Raw genomic sequence first — 22863 nt, 5'->3', positions numbered from 1 at the left:
TTAACATCAATGACATATTTTTTGAAGGACCATCAACATAAATTAACACCTGAAATAAATTTAGTGAAGGAATTTCAGTACCAACATTTAGCCATCTGTACAGCTCCTGCCAGAACTGCAATGAGACTGGACAAGAAAAAAATAAATGTTCAATGGTTTCAGGCTCTTCTGAGCAGAATCCACAAAAATCTACTTCAAAACGGAATCTTTTCCGTAAAGTTTCAGCAGCAGGATAAACATTATTTATGATTCTAAACTGCATATCCTTCATTTTAGGCATAATTGGCCATTTAAGATAACAACAGTACTTGTTTCTAAATGTTTCATTATCAAATTTCTTTACTTTTGCTGGTGTATTGAAATCGTAGAATAATTTACATTTCAGTACATTCCCTATTACTTTGTTATTACACTTTTTATCTCCAATGTACACTTCTCCAATCTTCAACTCAGGCAATTTAACAATTACATTTGAATATGTAAGTGTGTTATGTATTAGCTGTTTCAATGAGAGAGGGATTGCTCTACACACACTATTGAATTCTCTAAAAGAACATTTTATCGCAAATTTCTCCACAAAAGAATTATATTGAATAAACTGACCAGCTTCATCTATCAAATCAGCCACATATAAAACTTTTTTCTCATACCACTCTTGTTTGAATAATGTCTTCCTATTTATCGTGATGGTCCTATTATTCCACAGGGTGGAACAATGTGGTGTGAAGTTGTGAGTAAATATCATTTTCCAGTATTGCAGTATCTGCTTGTGGAAGTTTGACAGCTTAATAGGCAATTTACAAATCTCAAAATCACATTTCATCAAAAATTCTAGTCCTCCGACTCTTTTGAATAAACACTTTGGTATATGAAACCACATTGAATTAGGCTGTGTTAAATAAGATTTTATCCAATTCAGTTTGAGTACTCCAATCATTGATTCAAATTCAGTGGCTTTCAGACCTCCATTTTTATATTCTTTAATCATCTGGGACTTTTTAATATAATGAGTTTTGTTTTTCCATATAAAATTAAACATTACAGAGTTAACCTTTTTAATTAGTTGAGGGGAAACAAAAAGAGAATACGATGGGTAGATTAGTTTAGATATGCCTTCTGCTTTTGTCAAAAGGATTCTGCCCATAATGGAGAGATCTCTCATAAGCCAGTGATTAAGAGACTTTTTCATACTATCTATTCTGTCCTCTATGTTTAATATTTCTCTTGATTTTGAATCTTTAGATATTGTTAAACCAAGGTATTTCACTTCAGATTTAACCGGAATGGATTCTATATTTTCCTCATCACATGAATACAGAGGTAGCAGTTCACATTTTTTTAGATTTAAGCATAGGCCAGATGCTCTTGAAAAAACTGAAATAATATTTAAGGCTTTCTCAATTATAGATTTGTCTTTTAAAAAAATTACTGTGTCATCAGCGAATTGGCTAATTCGATACTCATAATCAAAAATGGTTATTCCTTTTAATTGAGGATGGTTGACAATTAGGTAGGCTAACATTTGAGTACAAAGTATAAACAATTTGGGGGAAATTGGACAACCCTGTCTGATTCCACGTAAGATCTCAATTCTAGGACTTATTCCAGGATTGAGGGATATATAACTATAAATATTATTATACAACATTTTAATAACCTTGCAAAACCCTTCCCCAAAACCAAACTTTTTAAGTGTTGTAAATATAAATTCATGTTCCACGGTGTCGAATGCTTTAAAGAAATCTATAAATAAAATAAGACTATCTGATTGTATCATTGAATTATAATCGATCATATCCAGTACTAGTCTAATATGATTTTGGATATATCTTCCCTTAATGAATGCTGATTGAAACTCCTCTACAAGTTTACCAAGTACATTTTTTAAACGATTAGCATATACCAAGGCAAGTAATTTATAGTCGGTGCATAATGGAGTTATTGGTCTCCAATTATCTAATGACAGTAATTGTTTCTTGGGTTTAGGCAGCAAGGTTATTAATCCTATTTTCATTGACGGTGATAAACTCTCTTTCTGAATACATTCTAAAAATGTATTAAATAACAATTCCCTTATATCCTTCCAAAAATGTTTTAAAAATTCTGTTGACAAACCATCGATACCTGGTGATTTGCCATTCTTCATTTGTTTTAATGCCACATCCATTTCCGCTAAAGTCAACTCATCGTCAATTAAAATTGTATCTTCTTCGTTTAATTTTTTGATATTATCTCTAATATTTTCAAATAAAGAATCACAATCCGCCTTTTTGTATTTAGATTTGTAAATATTACGATAGAAAAGCCAAATTTCATTTTGAATTTCTTTTTGATCTTCAATTATTGTATTATTAATTTCAAGCTTAGTAATTTTTTTCTTTTTTTGCCTTTGTTTTTCAAGGCCGAAAAAATATGATGAACTTTTTTCTCCTTTTTCAATCCACCGGGCTCTTGAACGAACATAAGCTCCATTTGCTTTTTCTGAATACAGCTCATCTAATTGAGATTGCAGGACTTGTAGTTTTGCTGTGTTTTCTGGTGATATTTGTGTATTAACTGCCAATGCATTTATTTCCCCAATCAATTCCTTCTGTTTTTGTTTTCTCATCACTGATAAGAGCTTTCCTGTATCGATGGCTATTTCTTTGACCTTAAATTTAAACCATTCCCATTTATTCATGCAAGACATATCAAGCTTTTCAATCTCCTCAATGAGAGAAATCACCTTTTGACAAAAGTTTTCATTTTTTAACAAATCGTTATTGAACTTCCAAATATTAGGAGAGATCTGAGATTTCTTTGAAATTGTTAAGGACAGAGTAATCATACAATGATCTGTAAGTGGGGAAGCTGAAATTATACAATCTAGGACATTATTACATAATTCACTAGAAATAAGCCAATAATCTAGTCTTGAGCTTTGTCCATTTCCTGAGGGGTTATACCATGTATGATGAATGCTGTTTGGGTTAGATACCCTCCAATAATCAACCACATTTGTTAAAGTACATAAATTCAATATAGTGTCATTATACACAGAATGTGAGCTTCTTTGGGGATTTCGGTCTAACCATGCATCAGGGGCTATATTAAAATCTCCCCCTATTATCACATTATCTGATTTGTAGATTACTTTCCATTCGTTAATCAAATTACCCAGCTTTTCTAACATTTCTCTGTTGGCCACTTTGTTATTATATCCGTAAATACATAATAATATATAGCTTATGTCATTTATTTCCACAGCTACCATTAACCAATGACCTTCTTTGTCCCCTTCATGAACAATTACAGAGCCTTCAAATCTGTTAAATAATAACATCACTCCAGCAGAATGTGAAGATCCATGTGCAAACAAGGCTAAATCACCCCACTGTATTTTCCAAAAGTTTTCATCATTCAAAACAGAATGAGTCTCTTGTAAGAAGACGCAATTTGCTTTTTGTTCCTTGCAAAATAAAAAATTTGCTTTACGCTTAACACTATTTTTTAACCCCCTGACATTCAAAGATAGAAAAGAAACAGACATAGATGAATAATGTAACTGTTATATGAACTCAACTTGTTCTAGTATGCAGGAGTGAACATGTTGTCCTTTAGAGCACAATACAAACCATACCAACTTTGCAAATTAACTGTTTTTAACTATATTTTCTTTGACAGCGATAACAGATTATTTCCATCTGATATATTGACAAACTTCGAATACTTTAATTTTAATTTAGACGTTACCTTTAGGGATCATTAAAGTTACGGGTCAACTCTCAGTCCATCAATGAGTGCAAAGCCTTCTTTTAAGAACGCTCTTTTCCCATTTTTTCTAGCTTCTTGCACTTTTGGCCACAACTTAGCACGAGCTTCACGATCTTCCTTTGAAAAGTCTTCTTTGAACTGGATGTTCATCTCTTTACACACTCTTGCTTCTCTCGATTTTTTCCACACTTCGTCTCGAACAGTTCGCATTACGAATTGAATGATCACTGGCCTGTGGTAACTTGTTAGTAGCGGCGTCGTTCCTCTTTCCTAAACGATGCACTGTATCCACCGACCCCCGGAGTTTCTCCACTGACATCGGAACCACCCGGGTAAGGATTCCAATCACTACTTCTCTTGTGTCTTCTTTTTCTTTTTCTGGAAGTCCGATTAGTCTGAGATCCCATCTTCTCTTGTATCTGGCTTGCTCCAAACACTGTTGTTTTAGTGAGACGTTTTCTTTTCTTAAGTCCATTATTTCCTCTTTCATTCTGCCAATGTCTTCTTTGTTCTCTTTGACTGCGTGTGCATTTTCCTCCATTCTTCTTTCGATAATTTTCAGTCTCTGATCCTGCTCATCAAATCTCTTAATTAAAGTTTGAATTGCGTCAAAAATCACCTCATTTGTGATTTCATCAGCTTGTTTACTTTTGACTTTCTCCTGTTTTCTTACTTTCTTGGGGTTTGGACTGGGCACAGGTGTGTGTTCATGTCTTATTTTGGCAGTTTCTTCCATCATCGCTTCAACTTCTTCTTCGTCGCATGCCTCCATGAGGGCGCTCATGTTATATTCATGGTCGGCTTGTCCGGTATCGGCTTGATTAGCCATCTCGCGTAAATTTAAAGGAACGGAGGGACTCTTTATAGGTAATACGCCACAACCAAAATTCAGGTGCTTCAAATGAACACTTGTGGTAGGGTTCTTTGCCGGAGGATTCAATTTTAGGACATTGTTAAACTAATTTATCAGAGCCTGCATAAATGCTATACCGCTCACTCCGCCATCTTGGATTTCCCCCCGAAGAGGCTGACTTATTTCTCCTTTTGTCACACTGACTCGCTTCTCTCACGGAAAAAGCAAAAAAACAAAAACAAAACAAAACAAAACAAAATCAGCAATCAATGAAGAAAAACAAGAAAAACTTTCATTTCAAACATTTGTTTCATAACAGGCAGCAGATCTTTGTGATTCTCCTGGTTATTCATTTTTTGAAACCTTGATTTTTAAACCTTGATTCAGAAAGTGAATGTAAAGTTTAGATTTGTGGAGCTCAAACAGTGAAAATGGCTTCTCTATCTGAAGATGATTTGTCTTGTCCTGTGTGTCATGAAATCTTCAAGGATCCTGTTGTTTTATCATGTGGTCACAGTTTCTGTAAAGAGTGTCTTCAACAGTTCTGGAGAACCAAGGAAACTCAGGAGTGTCCTGTCTGCAGGAGTTTGTCAAGACACGAGCCTCCATGTAATCTTGGGTTAAAAAACTTGTGCGAGTCGTTCCTGAAGGAAAGAAATGAGAGGCGTTCTTCAGGATCTGAGGAGATCTGCAGTTTACACAGTGAGAAACTCAAACTCTTCTGTCTGGAGGACAAACAGCCTGTGTGTTTAGTGTGCTTGACTTCAGAGAAACACGACAATCACACATTCAGACCCATCAGTGAAGTTGTTTCTTCATATAGGGTAAGACTGATTTACAGATGAGGATAAACATTAAGCTTATGTATGACATATAAGATCATATTACAGAAATCTTATTGTTTTTCTCTTTAAATTCCAGGAGGAGCTCAAAACAGCAATGAAGTCCTTAAAAGAGAAACTGAAACACAATAAAAACATTAAAGATGAGTTTGAAAAAACAGTTCAACACATCAAGGTGAGGATTGATACTTTTAACATATTTACAAGTTTGATTAGAACAGCTGAAGTGATTTATCTGACAAAAATACATGTTCCTTTATTGATTGAAACAGTTGTAGTTAACAAACCCACATTTACCCACTCAGTCTTCATGCTGCTCCAGAATCAGTTGTGTCTTTGAGATGATTGATGTGAATGTGATTTTATTTCAGTCTCAAGCTGAGCACACAGAGCATCAGATTAAACAGCAGTTTGAGAAGCTTCATCAGTTTCTCAGAGATGAAGAAGAAGCTACAATCACTGCACTAAGGGAGGAAGAGGAGCAGAAGAAGCAGATGATGGAGAAGCTGGAGGAGATGAACAGACACATCTCAGCTCTTTCACACACAATCAAAGACATGGAGGAGATGATGACAGACAATGACGTCTGCTTTCTGAAGGTCTGATTTCAGATCATTGATTGATTGATGATTGATTGATGATTGATTGAGTTCTTGATGATTAATGGTGTGTTTGTTCTGCAGAAGTTTCCAGTCTCAATGGAAAGGTGAGTGATCTGCTGGTGTCTCTGGTCTCTCTGGTTCTGATCCAAAGCCACTGCAGTTCTGATTCCTGAATGTTCTTCCAGAGTCCAGATCTCACAGCCGGATCCACAGATGGCTTCTGGAGCTTTGATTCATGTGTCACGTTACTTGGGCAACCTGCAGTTCAGAGTCTGGAAGAAGATGCAGGACATTGTCCAAAACAGTGAGTCTGGAGAATGCTCTTACACACACACTGGAAATCACACAGGGGTTTTTCATGACACAAAAGCAGGTTATTTCAGTTTGTAGTAAGTGATAGTCATTTAGCTCTGGTATATAATATTATCAACTATTTTTTAAGAATGTTTCTGTTTTCTTCATCTACTCAAGTCCAGAACAAACTCAACAGTGTAAAAGTGAAAAGATACTTGAGGCTTCATTTGAGATTCTTCAGACTGAAACACTGAAGCTCAAATATAGTATTGTGAACTCAAGAACTTCAATATGTATTTCAGTTTCCTCAGAGAATTTCTATTATGATGGTGTTACTAGAGGGACTATTGACAGTCTCTAGAGTTCATGAAGATAAAATTATTAATTTTATAATCTCCTCAGAGAGCTGCAGTCAGATTCATAAAAAGGAACACACTTTATGTCTTTGTATTAATAACAAATTTGAGTAAAACATGCTTGAAAAATTTAAGGAAATCGGTTTTCACACACTGTAAAAATATTGTTTTGGTTTGAATAAAATAACTGAGGCACCTATTTGCATTAAATTTTGACTATATTTTAACTGTAGGCTATATTCATCATAAATATATGGAAATATATTTTCTTTCCATATAAGGGATATAATAAGAAAATGTTCCTTAAGATGTTGTTATTGGTATATTTGAGAACTTATTAAGAATTTTTCAAGAATTGCAGGAACATTCAAAAATTTTCTTTTCTTAAGAGGATTTTCATGAATCCTGAATCCATTTGAAAGGGTTTCTTGAAGAAGTGTTGCTTCATGTATCTTGATGTTTCCATGTTTCAGAAACACAATGATGAGGGTTTGTTCAGATAATAATGTGTTTACCAGATCAAAATTAGTGATTATTCATTTGTTAAGAAGGATTCATCCAATCAGAGCGCTGTTTACTGAATGACGTCAATCAGTGCCTCACAGCAGGGCCGGCCCAAGCTTTTATGGGGCCCTTAGCAGAATTTTATTTCGGGGCCCCTCAGTTAAAATAACTTATGATAAACAGTATCTTCTTATATAAAAAATAAATGTAAATGTACAAAGTGGACAATATTAAATTAAATACTTAAATAATGAGATAAAAATTAACAGTTCAGATGGACCTGTAGGAAGATAATAATAATAAATTTATTTACATTAAAGGAAAAGTTCACCCAAAAATGAAAATTCTCTCATCATTTACTCACTCTCAAGTTGTTTTAAACCTGAATGAATTTCTCTCTTCTGCTGAACACAAAATAAGATATTTTGAAGAATGTGGATTGCTGGTCACCAACTCTTCAAAATTTCCTATTTTGTGTTCACCAGAAGAAAGAAATTAATACTGGTTTGGAACAATATGAGAGTGAGTAAATAATGACATAACTGTCCCTTTAAGGATAAGGGCAGCATGTTTACTATTGGCTGTTACTATGCGGCTGTTATTTTAAGACCTGCACACATCTAAAATACAGACATGCATCTGATTTTCTCTCATCTGATTACTTTCACTTTAGACATAACCAACTGTGACAGTATTAGCGCAATCAGACGCAAAAGATAAAGTCCACTATTCGGGTGCTGTTTGACAGGCTTTTAGTGTGTGCGTGTAACATTTGTTGTTCCCGATGTGGCCTTATATCCCTACAACCATCACAAACCCCGAATAGACAACGCACACAAGACTCTGGTTGTCTGAGAAATACCAAAATGTATTATATAGAGACAGGGAAGAAACGCTGCAGACATTAACCACTGCAGCAGTGTCAGACATCAGACATATAATTTGTCAACCAGCCTACTTACAAGATTTTAACTTGCAGTATGCTGGGCTGCCTAGAGCAAATGTCCTCCTGCCTCAGTCAACACCGCAACCACATGTGTCAGATGACTTTCAATAGGATGACGAGAATAGAGATATTCCTATGGCCCATCCACATGCATCCAGTATTTATCATGATCAAAGAGAAGGGGCTGTTGGATCACCTGATCACCCGCTTGGCTTTAGAGACCTGGCACCTTACCACGGATCATTGGAGTGAGAGAGATGAACGCAGCCCTCACCGGTATGGACGTTCTTTACCTCCTGACATCCAAAGCACCTTGCATGATCTGGAACAAGAGAATAGACGCCTCTTTGCTGCTCAGTTATCCATGAGGGAAGAGATCAGCCAACTTACAGAGATCCAGAAAAGCATGCAGGAGATGCTGATTAACCAGTCGCAAAGTCAAAGGTCAACTCCTACACCTCAGCCACAGTATCAAGTATTAACCCCTCCAGTTCCTTTGTCTAGAGTTGCAAGCAGACAGTCAGACTCTCCAGTGCCTAAATCAGCTCCTAGAGCCTTTCCATTTACTGCACCATGCTGCTTTTCTACACCAAAGAATACAGATCATTATGCAGCTACAGTCAGCTATGCACAGCATGCTCCTTCAGTGCTTCAGTGCCTTACTCACACGCCTCTGTTCCAGATAATGTGGCTGCTCAGATTTTCTCAGGCACTGTTGACACTTGAGTTACTCAGGACACAAGGCAGCCCAGATGCTCACCTCATCGCTGATTCCTTTTTAAATTCATCTACTCCCTACTCGCATACCATGGCAGCCCTCACTGAATGGTTCGGTCAATCTCATCAGCTTGCTCTGAGCAAAATTGCTGCCATTATGGATGCATCAGATGTTCAGCCTGGCGACGAAGTAGGCTTTGAATGCTTTGCTCTTCACATACAAGCCCTAGTATGATTCCTTAAAACATTAGGAACTGAAGGAGGCATTGAATTGCATTGTGGATCCCATGTGGCTTGACTTTTGTCTAAGCTCCCTTCAGAACAAAGAGCATCCTTCCACAGGCACATGAGTTATGAACCGGTCTCAGTGTATACGCTTCTTGATCTAGCTGAATGGCTTAATTTCAAATCCTGATGCCAAGATCCAGAGAGCTTGGTGGATATAAACCCAAGAAATATAGAGGCTGTTCCCGAGTGGATCGACAGAAGGAGACAAAAGCCAAGGTTAGAGAGACTACAATCCTTCATGGCACAAACGAACCATCTCCCCCAATTCCACCAGTGTCAACCAAGAGAAAAGGCAAAGGCTCCGCTTTCTGTCCATACTGCAACAGTAAAGAACATTCTCTGAGTCAATGTGCCACATTCCAGTCGCTAACCAAAGACCAAATGATCGACTGGATTAAGATTAACAACAGATGCTGGAAGTGTGGACTTCTGCTCAGTGTACTCTCAAGAAACTGCCATTTGTGTAATGGAAAACACCTCCAGATCCTCCATGAAGTTAACATTAAACCAGTGAAAGTAGGGACTTGTTTAGTCAGTTCAACTAGCAAAATGTTATACCTAGACCTTGTGCTTATATACCTAGACCTTGTGCTTGTGTTACACCTAATCCTTGTGCTTATGCTTATGCTTCAGAGTCATTCTGAAGCATAAGGGACAGAGCCTAGATACTTACTCTGTGCTTGATGATTGTCCTGAATGGACTATGCTGTTGCCATTTGCAGCCTGGAGGTTGGGATTTACAGGCCAGGCAGAGGACTTAGCCTTGAGAACTATAAGACAAGCTGTCAGTTAGCTTTGTGGTACCTCAGTGTCCTTTCAGATTTCAACTCCATCCCAGCCTGGCAGGAGTTACAAAATAACAGGAGCCTTTACTGCAGAACTACTGAGCTTAGCTGAACATTCATACCCTGTTGCAGACCTTCAGCGACGTTACCAACGATTTCTTAAAGGGCTGTGCAGAGGCTATGCCCCATGTTAAAGGATTGGCCAATTTAAATGACAGTGAGGAAAATCATAAGCTGTTGAACAAATTCCCTGACTGGGCTGTACACAAATGGATTAGAATTGTTATAGAGGAACTTGACGCATATGGAAAATCCAACCTTTGAATGTTTTACTAAGTTTGTAGAGGAGGAAGCCTGTATAGCTTGTAATCCCACCACTGCTCCTCTTTTGTTAAACCCTGGACCATTAGATGAGAAGCTGCCTAATAGAGCAAAGGCTTTTAGTACTAGTGCCCAAAGAAAACATCATAAATCTAAGACTGTAGAAAGTCTCCCTGCTTCTAAGCCAAAGCTACCATGTCTTGTTTGTAAAGCAGAGCTTCATGGCATTGCAAAGTGCCCGGTCTTTGCTTCTAAGCCAATGGAAGATAAAAGGTCATTTATACATCAACATCATCTGTGCTTTGGATGTTTACGGAAAGGACATGTTACTAAAGACTGTAGAACACGGCACATTTGTGAAATGTGTGGCCGATGCCATCCAACCTGTCTGCATGAGGAGAGAGAGAGGAGGTTTGGGGAAGAAGTAAATGGAGTTTCTACCTCCCCAAAAGGCGAAACTGGTCAGGAAGTCCACAGAGTTTTGTCTAATGCACTAATTTGTAATGCTTCTGCCACCTCTAGCATTGTTCCTGTCTTCTTGTCATCTGTAAATGAACCCCAGAAAGAAATAATTACATATGCTTTTCTTGATAAGCAAAGTGATTCAAGCTTTGTTTTTTAAGATCTTGTTTGATAGCTGAATGTAAATACTCAACCCTTGCAATTGGAGCTAAGTACATTGACTGCCACAGATACAATAATAGCTAGTCAAAGTGTGCGTGGGCTGTGAGTTCGAGGTTTTCATTTTGAAAAACATATGTTGCAGTAAACATATACACATGACTTCATTCCTGTTGACATGTCTTGTATACCAACTGGAGCTACAGCCATGCAATGGCCTCATCTTAAACATCTTGCAAATAAATTACCATCACTTCAAGATTGTGATGTGGGACTGCTAATTGGATATAATTGTCCTTCAGCTTTGGCTCCTCTTGAAGTTGTTATAGGTGGTGAGAATGAGCCATTTGCACAAAAGACTGAGCTGGGATGGAGTATAATAGGAGTCAATCCTCGTTTGGATAGGCAAGGAGGTCAAAGATTTGTGCATAGAGTTGCAGTAAGAGAAATGCCAGTTCCATCAGCTGCAGATATTTTGAGAGTTCTGGAGTCAGACTTCAGTGAAAGGAACTTTGAATGTAAATACGTTTATATGGCGAGAGGCTAAGAGGATGTGCGTTTTATAAAGCCTCTCCCAACTGTAGTCCTCCCACTTTACCAAATAATAAGAAGTTGGCCATCATTTGCTTGCAGCATCTGAAGAGGAATTTGAAAGCAAACCGCCAGTTTTGTGATCATTATAAGGCCTTCATGGAGGGGGTGATCAGAAATGGTGACGCAGAGTTAGCCCCAGAAGTATCTGTGGGAAATATTGTATGGTACATTCCTCATCATGGGGTCAGGGGCGTTTCCTCTGAGGGCGTTTGCCTCCTCAAAAAAATAGGATGAGAAATGAATCCATATTACATATAAAACAACACAAATATTACAAATTATTACATTAAAAAGAGCGCAAGTCACTCGTATTTCTAAAGGAACACTGCCCAACAGCGACACCCGCAGGTAAAGTTACAGCAGGAGTCATGCCTCCCTTTCCACTCATAGAAAACCATTAGACCCCTAAAGTGTGCGGTGGGTTTTGTGGGGGTAATTGAGAATGAATGGGGGAAAGTCACGTGAGAGGGGGAAAGTCACATGAGAGGAGGCAACGTCTCCATCGCGGTATGATTGGATGTAATTGGTTATGATTGGATATAATTGGTTTGTGATAAATCCCGCCTCTTGTTTACATGCAGGTTCCGCGTGTCAGTTTGAGTGAATAAATGATGCCGTCAATGGGAAGACTAATTGAAAAGTAAGTAAACAGATCACCCAGTTAAATATCACCGCTTTATGTCACGTCAAAATCAAACTTGAAATGGACTGAAAACATGATGACTGCGGGTTTTTTAGTGCAATCAGCTTGTGGAAATTAAAAATGCATCTTCGTGTCTGTGACAGACAGTGTTTACGGAGCATGACTGATAATCCAAAATAGCCTAAGTTGACTATTAAAAAGAAAAAATCAATACACAAATAAAATATATTGTTTAAATTGTTACTGCCTTTAGTTATAATTTTGGAATAAATGTAGAAATGCTTAAAACACTAACTTGGTTTTGATAAATAGAACATTTATTACAATACATTGTTAATGTAAAATTACAAAATAGAATTGTATTTGGTTTCTTTTTTTTCTTTTTTGATGTCATGTAAAGTAATTTAACAAGGAAGATGTGTCAGTGTTAAGAGTAATGCACTTACATGTGATTCATAAAAAAATAAAAAAATGTGCCTCCTCATTTCAGAACACCACTGCACGCCACTGCATGGGGTATATCATCCATAGAAACCTGGCAAGCTAAGAGTTGTCTTTGTTCAGCTTAATTCTGTGGCATCTCCTTGAATGACACCTTACTTAAAGGGCCTGATCTGATTAATTCACTGGTGGGAGTTTGTCAAGGTTTTCATCTTGGACAACACTTCTTAAGGTAGTTGCAAGAATTAAGAGATTGGGGTCTAAAAGGAAGAGTCTTGATGTTGTGACTGCCAAAGAGTATGAGAGTGCTGCTAAGGCAGTAATAAAGCTTGTGCAACAGCTGGCATTCAATCGAGAGATAAAGGTGCTTCAAGCTGAAGAAAGTCTTCCTTGTTCTAATCCTCTTTTCAACCTTGATCCAATTTTGAGAGAGGGTATACTTTGTGTTGGTGGAAGACTTAAGTATTTATCTCTCAGTGAAGAATTTAAGCACCCGTTAATTCTGCCAAAGGATAGTCATATCACTCAACTTATTTTGCTACATTACCATTCTCAAATATGCCATCAAGGTAAAAGCCAAACTCTGATGGAGCTCAGAGCAGGGCTCTGAACCGGTTCAAGGAACGAAAACGGAAACGAACGAAATTTTAACCGGAACGTAACCAGAAACGGAAACGAAATCAAATGTAATTGTTCTGAACAGAAACGCTAATTTGAAATGGCCATTAACTGGTTAATAATGTTATTTTATCGTTCCGTTTAATATTTTGATTTGGCAGTCAACCAATCACGAATTCATATAGTACAGCCTATGCAAATGCGACGCTGATGCATCCAAAGTGAGTTAAATGCCCGCGCTCAGGCTCTAAAGCCTCGGGTATACTTCGGCCGTCCGCGTTCGCGCTGACGCACTCAGCCCAGCTGTCAAGTCATCATAGGTTAGGTAAGTCACAATGGCAATGCCCTGGCATTAGTTTTTCCGATGATATATGTCACCAACCGTCAAGCATTAGGCCTATATTTAAATGAAAATGAATGTCAAGTATATGCATCTTGTTGTGCATTTTGAAACCAGCGAAAATTGCAGGATATTACAATTTTCAACGTCACATCACGCATCTGCAGCGCTTCTGTGAACGGAGAAAACTAGGCCTACCTACATAACACAAATACAATAAAAGGGAATATTTAGGCCTATAGGCTAAAAAAATATGTCTACAGATTAACAAAACGAAAGTGGTTATTTGTGGCGCACTCCAAAGATCTAGACAAGGAAACAGACAGTCTGCTTGTTTTCGTTATTTGAGTGTCTTTTGTAAATGTATGAATTATGTATTGCTTTTACCTGTATGACCATAAATCACTGAGACAGTTTACTGTCTTAGGCTACGTCCACACGAAGCTTGTCTGGCTATCACCAAACCAAGCTCAATTTAAAATTGAACATTGGCCTGGAGAGTCTGTATGTATTTTCTTGTGCACAAGAGGCGTGATCAACGAGCATTATTCACGCAATTGTATAGTCCTTCAACCAATCAGATCAACGATCCGGGTGACGTACTTTGCAGAGTGACGCAAAAACTCCAGACAGGTTTAGTTTGTATTGGTTTGTAGCATTGATCAGCGGTTTGCAGAAGCAGCAATGGCATCGAGCGATTTTTGCAGGTTGTGCAAAAAAAAACATGACAGTGAGTGGTATTTACACCCACTCGAGCGATTTGTTTGCTAAACTAAATTAGTCATTCAGCATCGTTGAGAGGTTAAAAGGAATTGACTCTTCGCCGGGAGTTTGATTGACAAGCGATCTAACCAGTCAGAACACAGAATCTGCCATTTTGTCCGACAAGCAGGCAGGAGTTAGAAGATTAACCTCGGTGGAGTTAAACTTAAAAAAAAAATGTATATTGACGTCTTTCTGCGTTTGAAACAACATTCCTTCTCATGTTCATTCATGTTTATTTGATGCTATAAATGAACTAGTAGGAAGAGATGATCGGTTCATGAGCCTCTTGAGCTGAGGCACTACAGCAATCTGTCACAACACATTAAAGAGCCACAAAACGGATTTTATTGTTTGAATTTCTTAAAAAAACTACACAGTTTGAAGCTGGGACTTTGTTTAATATCATAAGTAACCTGCTTTGTCTTGTCTGTCGACGTGTTGTCAGTATCCTCTTTGCTCCGCAATGTATTTTTCACTCTGTGTGGCGTGACAGCACCACGGCTTGTCGGACAAAGCAAAGCAACAGTAACTAAGGGAGGCGGGTCTTTGTGAAGGGTCATGCTTGCCGTCGCTTCTCTATCATCATCATCATGTTATACCCGCCAATAGCGAGCAAGGTGGATAAGCCAGTCTGTGATTGGTTCCCGCAAAAGTGTAACAGAAGCAGCAGAAATGAATGTACGGGTTTCCAGACTGAGTTGCCGGGCGAAATCAAATCGCCGGCAGATCAGGCTGGGTTTACCCAGTCTAACACGAAGCCGGAGCTTACCCTAAAACGATCTTTTTTTTTTTCCTCGTCTCAAAAAATATCTGCATCCACACGAAACCACTGAAACGACTCAAAACGATGTAGTATACATGCCAGACCATTATGTAGCGCTGTAATTCTGCCACAGAAATGCACTTAAAGCAGCGAAGAAGACTTGGAGCATGCGCATAAACCTTGCGCGCTGAATACAAACTTAAGCAAAGCTTAGAAATAACACTTTATTTTGGCTCAGTAGCTTCTGCAGCACGAACGCAAGCATGTAGAGTCTGCTATTGCTGTTGTTGGTGCTGTTTTGTGGTGTTAGCGCGTCTGACTAGGGTCGACACGTGGGGTGATGACATCATCGTTTCAGAAAATATACGGATTGCCCCGTCCACACGAAAACGCAAAGACGGCGTTTTCAAATTTATCCACTCTGGGACCCGGTTTCAAAAAATAGCGGTTTCACCTTTTGAAAACGCCGGATCCGTGTGGACAGAACGCCTATCCGATAAAAAATTTGTGCGGTTTCACAGAAACGCGTCTCCATGTGGACGGGTCCTTATAGAAGGAAAACAAATCCAGTGGTCGTGCCTGCGCCTCAAGCGTGCACACTAATTATTGCATTGCTTACTTGATATCTCAGCCTGTTAAATATTAAAATAAAATACATAAACCAAACTTTACACTGCTCAATTCAATTCTGTAATACAATCTGCCGTTTACCACCCGTGACCACCACCTCACTGCTGTTATATGTGAAGGATGATGTTGATAATGCGAGTGAACAACAAAGCTCATATAATAAATAATAGTTTAGCATTCGTCTCGAAAATGAAAACAGTTGGATTCGTGCCGAATGAGAAAGGTAGGCTACAGATTCACTTTAATTTAATTTGTTTTGCATCTTATTTAGTTTTATTTTCAATGAATAAACCTGTTTCTCGCCTTGAATAGAGCAATAGAAGCTGGAATGGCATTAAAAAGAAAAGAGATTTTTTGTTTTATTCGTTTTGGCTTGACGTTTATATAGCCTGAATAGCCCAACTGTTAATTTTAGTTTTTTTCTTTCTTTTTTTTTTTTTTTGTGGAGTAGCTGCATAAGTGGATAGGTAAAATAATATAGGGCAGTTTTGTTCATAATTTATGTTTACAAACATTATAAACAAAGCTATGTAGGCTAGGCTACTTTTACATTTTACTTTTCTTACCGATAACTTTATTATCATTATTTCTGAATGTAATAATAAAATGCGACGTATAGGCCCATGTGACTTATCTTTTTTCCTCTCAGGAATAGCGTCGGTATTTTTAATGCAGCAAACATTAAAATATCTTGAAAAAATACTTTAATTTATAAACCATTGTTTTTCCTTTCGTTTAATAGGTTTACATTTGGACAGAATCTTGTTATAAAAGGAAATTGTAGACCTATTGGCTAAGACGGCAAATAGCCTAGCCTACACTCTCTTTGTTTTTTAATAAAATGCTGTATTGTTATTATTATTATTATTATTATTAAGTAGCTAGGCTACATGCAAAAAATAAATAAATAAATAAATAAAATAATAAATTTTTTATATTAATAAATATAAAAATAATTATTAAACATTATTTTTTCTAATCAAACCGGTTTCGGAACGTTTATAATACGAAGGAACGCTGGAACAGAAACGTTAAAATACCGATTCTGCTCGGAGTGGAACGCTTGAATTTTTTTTTCCGTTTTTAAGCCCTGGCTCAGAGCAAATGGCTTTTGGATTATTGGCTGTAGGAAGTTGGTTGCTAAGTTGATAAACAAGAGTGAGGCGTCCAGTAAAAGAACAGCATATGGCGGAGCTTCCTAAAGAGTGAGTCAAACCATCCGCTCCATTTACATATTGTGGAATGGATTGTTTCAGACCATTTGTTGTTAAAAGGAATCGTAAAGAGTACAAGAGGTACGGTCTGGTATTCACTTGTTTTTATTCCCAAACTGTCCACCTGGAAATGCTGGAAGATCTTTCCACAGACTCTTTTATTAATGCCTTGCGGTGCTTTATTAGCTTTAGAGGAGCTGTGTGCCAACTCTATTGTGATCAAGGCAGAAATTTCATCGGAGCCAGGAATGAATTAAAGGAAGCACTTAAACAATGTGATGGTCATGCTTTGCAGACATTCTTGGCTGAGAAGCAATGTGAGTTTGTCTTTAACTCTCCATCAGCAAGTCATGCTGACGGTGTTTAGGAGCGCCAAATACATACCATCCGAAATGTATTGAATGTTACTTTGGCTCAAAGCTTGGGAAGACTTGATGATGCCTCTCTCAGAACACTCTTTTATGAGGCCATGTCCATCGTTAACAGCCGTCCTGGAAGAAATTATCCTAATTCCCTTGAGCCTAATCATCCCACCTAATCATCTGATTCAAATGAAGTCAAAGATTGTCCTTCCGCCTCCAGGGTAATTTGTGAGAGAGGACGCGTATGGTACCAAGCGTTGGCACTGTATTCAATATCTCACTGAACAATTCTGAAGTCGGTGGAAGAGAGAGTTATTTCTTGAATGCATCCATGCGGCAGAAGTGGCATAGAATACGGCTTAATCTTAAAGTGGATGACGTAGTTATGATAAAGGAAGATCTCTTTCCGAGAAATCAGTGGCAGCTGGGACGAATACTGGAAACAATTGTGGACAGTGATGGACTAGTGCGAGTTAGTGAGTTTAAATCCTCAATCATAGAAAGACCAGTTCAAAAGTTAGTGCTCCTGCTTGAAAGTGAACGGAATATGGTGTACGGAATAAAGATGCTGTTCGAATACATCACTTTGTCATGCATGGTGAATTAAAGGACACTTCACGCATCAGTTGAGGCTCTCAGATCCAAGGGGTTGTAGCACACCAAATTATCTGCTTATGGGGCGGCCAGACAACCCTTTGTAGTTTATCCTGCTACAGAATTTATTGGCAGATGGAGATGGAGACAGAGTCAAGTTCTGGCCGATCAGTTCTGGTTAAGTTTCATTCGTCACTACCTGCCTACGCTATAGACCCGCAACAAGTGTCACAGTGACACCAGTGACATTTCTACCAAAACTATTGTAATGCTCATCAATCCACAACAACCATGTGCATTGTGGTTAGTAGGCAAAGTTGTGAAGACCTTCCCAGGTTCTGATGGCCATATCAGAGCTGCAGAGATCCAGGTTAAGGACAAGACCTACACCCGACCTGATCCCCCTTCCCACATTCACAGATTAAGAGGAACCTGTCTTAGCCCCCTCAGACTGATTAATTATGTAGAGTACAAATATGCATATTTGGGGGCGGCAGTGTTAAGAAGGATTCATCCAATTAGAGCGCTGTTTACTGAATGACGTCAATCAGTGCCTCGCAGTCAGCAAGAGACGAACTATGGCTGTGTCCGAAAACTGGAAAATGCTGCCTTCGGAGGACACATTTTAAGGTAGGAAGGCATCAAGGCACGTCTGTATCCCATGTTAGCTTCATTTCCTGTCTCCTGAGACACCTTCATCAGATCGATTTTTGAAGGCAGCATAGATGTATCCTTCACTGCCTTTGATATCCCACAATCCCGTGCTTTCCATTCTGTGATTAGAAAAATAAAGATGCTGTCCAAAAGTTGCGTTTGCTGGTCAGTTTGTGTAAATGTACGTTTTTGACCAACATTTTCCACTTTTGATGTCATTTTGAGCGAGAAATTACTACTGTAGTAATTAAATATTTGTTTAGTTCTCACCAAAGCTCGAGCTATATCATTAAACCTTTACGCTGTCTCAAGAAGGGGGAGTGGGGTAAGATGAGCCATTTTTTACTTCTATGGTCCTCAAGATAAGGGAAAATGAGGCAGAAGTATAATGAAAGTATTTAAAGTAATTTCAGGATGTTTCCTATTATTTTAAATGATCAGAATACATCTATGACAAAGGGTTCTAAGAATATGGCTTCTTATAAAAAAAGTGTTCCTCTGGCTCAATTTACCCCAGGTTAGGGGTAAGTTGAGCCGAGTCAGTAGGTGGGTGTAAACTGACCATCTAACTGAATCTGAATCAAACCTATGTGAAAAGATAATGTACCTATTTTAAAAACTACTTAATAATCAAATTTCCTTTTACAAATATTCTTTGTTAAATTATTTTACAAATATTTATTTTATTAAAGCTAACTTAAACAACATAAAACCAACCAAATTAAGTTGAAATTTCAGTATGTTTAATTGTTTGCATTTCTGAAACAATATGAACACCAAAGATAACCTTCACATAAACAGACTAAACAGAGAGTTTGAGTAAAATTAAATAAAAACTAAATAAGAATGAATAAATGTCACTGAAACTAATAAACATTTTAGTCAAAAGGTTCTTGACATGGTAGTTTTTCTGCAATGTTGACCATGTTAGGCCATTAGAGACTACAGGTGTAAAGATATATATGATTAAACATCCTCTGGTTCGTATTTGGTGTACTTGTACACTGTTCCTATCAAATAAACTCGAAAATAAAGATAAACTAAACCAGTTGTGTAATATTACATTGAAATGACACCAGTTTATACTTCAGATTTAACTTAAATTCATTGCTTTATGGTGGGGTAAGTTAATACGCTGGCACAATTTACCCCACAGCATTTGGCTCACTTTGCCCCATAGCTGCCATTTTAGGAAAAGCTAGCTAACTTACCAATTCAGAATAATATTTAGCTAAATTACTTGCATGGTTTTATATGTTGCTAAATCACGAATATTCATCATAAATATTTTTACACCTGGACAAATTTGCTTTGATGAAACAGCCATTACTGCATTAAATTATCTGTTATGTTAAAATTTTGCTGTTTTTAAAAAAAACAGTTTTTAAAGTAAATAAGCGACTTCCACTCCTCTCATGTGCTTCTCCTTTTCACAGTCTGGCAGAAATGATGGGTGCTTCTAAAATATATGGTCACATGACAATAAAATGGTATGGTTGCCAAGATACTGGGGGTGGGTCAACTTACCCACTGGCTCATCTTACCCCACTCTCCCCTATGTCTGAAATCAGTTTCGTGAAGTGCCTTCATACTCAAACACTGCCGTCATTTCCAGATAGGGCAAGGCAACAAGTCAGCTGCCTAGGTTTACGGATACAGCCAATGAATGCTCCAATGCAGAATTTATTTCTCCTTTTCCTTGAGTAGTGAACTTATGTGAGATAATTAATGACCAGAATGTAAGTTGTTTATTTCCTATTATCCTGTGATCTTTTTGATGTGTTTGAAGGCAGATTTGTGTACTTTATTGATTTACAGAATAAAAGCATCTGTTGATTGTGTCTCATCAGCTCCTGTGATTCTGGATCCAAACACTGCTTTTCCACATCTCGTCCTGTCTGATGATCTGACCGGTGTGAGATTCAGTGGGAACAAACAACCTCTTCCTGATAATCCAGAGAGATTTGACTATCATGACTGTGTTCTGGGTTCAGAGGGTTTTAACTCAGGAACACACAGCTGGGATGTGGAGGTTAAAGAGAGTGAACACTGGAGTCTTGGAGTAACTACAGCATCAAACCAGAGGAAGGGACGTGATTTCTTTAACACTGATGTCTGGAGCGTGCAGTACGGACTGATTGAAGAGTTTGGTTTTTGTGTTGAACAGGATCTTGAGGATCTTGAGTGTGTGAGAGTACATCTGGATTATGACAGAGGAACAGTGTCATTCTCTGATCCTGTAACTAACACACATCTACACACATTCACAACCACCTTCACTGACACACTCTTTCCATTCTTCTGTACATATAGTTTTTCCTGTCTGAGGATCTTACCGGTCAATAGTCAGTAAACGTTACATCTGTAGGTCTGGATCGAGCTGCTTTCATCTTTTACACATCATGTTTCCAATATTTGTGTGTAAAACTTCTCAGAAATGCTCTTAAAGGGATAGTTCACCCAAAAATGTTGTCATAATTTACTCACGCTCATGTCGACCCAAACCTGTATGAGTTTCTGTCTTCTGTTGAACATAAAAATGTAATGTGTCTGTTATCTGATTGGCTTAGACGGTGGGTGGAGTCCAGAAATGAATGCCAGGAGTTGTGTTTGTGACACAACATATTTTTAAATATTTTTTTTTATTTGCAAATCTCATTTTATTTATTTATTTTTTTTAATTTTTGTGAATTTCTTTACATTTATTTGTTAATCTCGGTCTGTTTATTTGGAAAAATGCAACAATACTCTCCCCAAAGGCAAGAGCCAAACTAAAGCGAACACTGATCACCATGATGGTGAAAACTGAACATTTTCAAAGAAACAACATCTAAATCTCTGTTATTCTCAATAAGAACTGCTGTAGATGTCTGACAGAAATAAAGTAAATCTGGTTAGTAATAAGTGAAGCTGGTAATGCTGTTTGTGGAGTTGTTTAATCCTCATCTGCTCAGAACGTCAGAGATTTAAAGGTCCCCTAGAACCATTTTTCACAAGGTGTAATGCAAGTCTAAGGTGTCTCCAGAATGTGTCTGTGAAGTTTCAGCTCAAAATACCCCATAGATTTTTTATTATACCATGTTTTAATTGCCTATTTTGGGGTGTAATTAAAAAAAAAAGCACCGATTCAGTGCATGTACACCTTTAAATGCTTGTGCTCCCCGCCCCCAAGCTCGCAACTCTATAATACATTGCATAAACAATACAATAAGTTCACACAGCTAGTTCACAACTCTCAAAATGGATCTTTACAAAGTGTTCGTGATGCAGCATATCAGATCACCTAAATCTGGTCTTTATCTGGATGTTTACATTTGATTCTGGAGAGAGGGCTGGCACAAAATGTGGCATCGGCATCTTGCAGTGAGACTTCCGGGGGCATCTCCAGCAGCCAGGGACTTCTTCAGCAGCTCTCCCCACAGCGGCATCTCCAACAGCTGCGGCACCGGAATCTAGAGCAGCCAGGGACTTTATTCGGCAGCACCTGCCGATGGCTAATATAATCCAATGTAATATTTATTTATTTTAAAAACTACATTTCATCAAAATAACATTATATACCAGAGGACTATCATTTGAAAGCATTTATCACAAATTTTGTTAATAACGTTCTGATGCTCCACTACATAAGAGAAAGCTGAAATTGTTGCGTGTGTTTATTTAGGCTACATATCCAGAAATAAGTGTTAATATCAGTTGTGTTTCAGTGCTGACGGAAATAGTAAATCACATGCTTTGATAAAATAAAACTGCAGTATTATCCATTGCTTTGAAATGCACATGAACATAAACTGATATTCGGTTAATACAGAAATAAATTTCTGATAGGCTATGCTGCACAAAGCTGAAATTGCGGCATCTCGTAGCGGCACTTCAGGTGGCAGCTGTCGCTACAGCGGCATCTCCTGCAACCACGGACTTTCTTCTTATTTTAAAAAGCTACATTGCAACAAAATAGCATTATATATCACAGGCCTGTCATTTGTAAGCATTTATCATTCATTTTGTTAATAAGTAGGTAGTTTCTGATGCTGCAGTAGCTACATCAGAGAACGCTGATGACATCAAAAAGATGAAAAAGTATGACAATGTCAAGATTATGACATACTTCATTTATAAAATGTTGCGTAGAAGCCGTCCTACATTTGATCTTATTTCTCATTTTCAAATGTGCATAGCCTACATGTTATTCAGAGAACAAACATACGCACAAAAAAAAAAAAAACATGTGTACGCCTCTCTTCCAGAAGTGGAAATTATAAATTGCAAATCTAGAAATTGTAAAAATAATATAAATAAATAAATAGTAATTATATATATATATATATATTATACAGTTAGGGCTGCCCTCAACTAAAGATTT

General features: G+C 37.7%; 1 protein-coding gene across 1 annotated transcript; it reads left to right on the top strand.

Moving 5' to 3' along the window:
• Positions 1-4779: 4779 nt before the first annotated feature.
• Positions 4780-21417, top strand: LOC125274055 (nuclear factor 7, brain-like). Its single transcript, XM_048200102.1, has 6 exons — positions 4780-5430; positions 5528-5623; positions 5820-6047; positions 6132-6154; positions 6236-6354; positions 20351-21417. Exons 1-6 carry the CDS (start codon positions 5038-5040, stop codon positions 20851-20853), a joined length of 1362 nt encoding a protein of 453 aa, XP_048056059.1. The 5' UTR covers positions 4780-5037; the 3' UTR covers positions 20854-21417.
• Positions 21418-22863: the final 1446 nt, after the last annotated feature.

Source organism: Megalobrama amblycephala, linkage group LG1, assembly GCF_018812025.1.
Source record: "Megalobrama amblycephala isolate DHTTF-2021 linkage group LG1, ASM1881202v1, whole genome shotgun sequence".
NCBI lineage: Eukaryota > Metazoa > Chordata > Actinopteri > Cypriniformes > Xenocyprididae > Megalobrama > Megalobrama amblycephala.
Note: the sequence above shows the minus strand (reverse complement) of the source record. Positions and strands in the feature narration are given on the sequence as shown.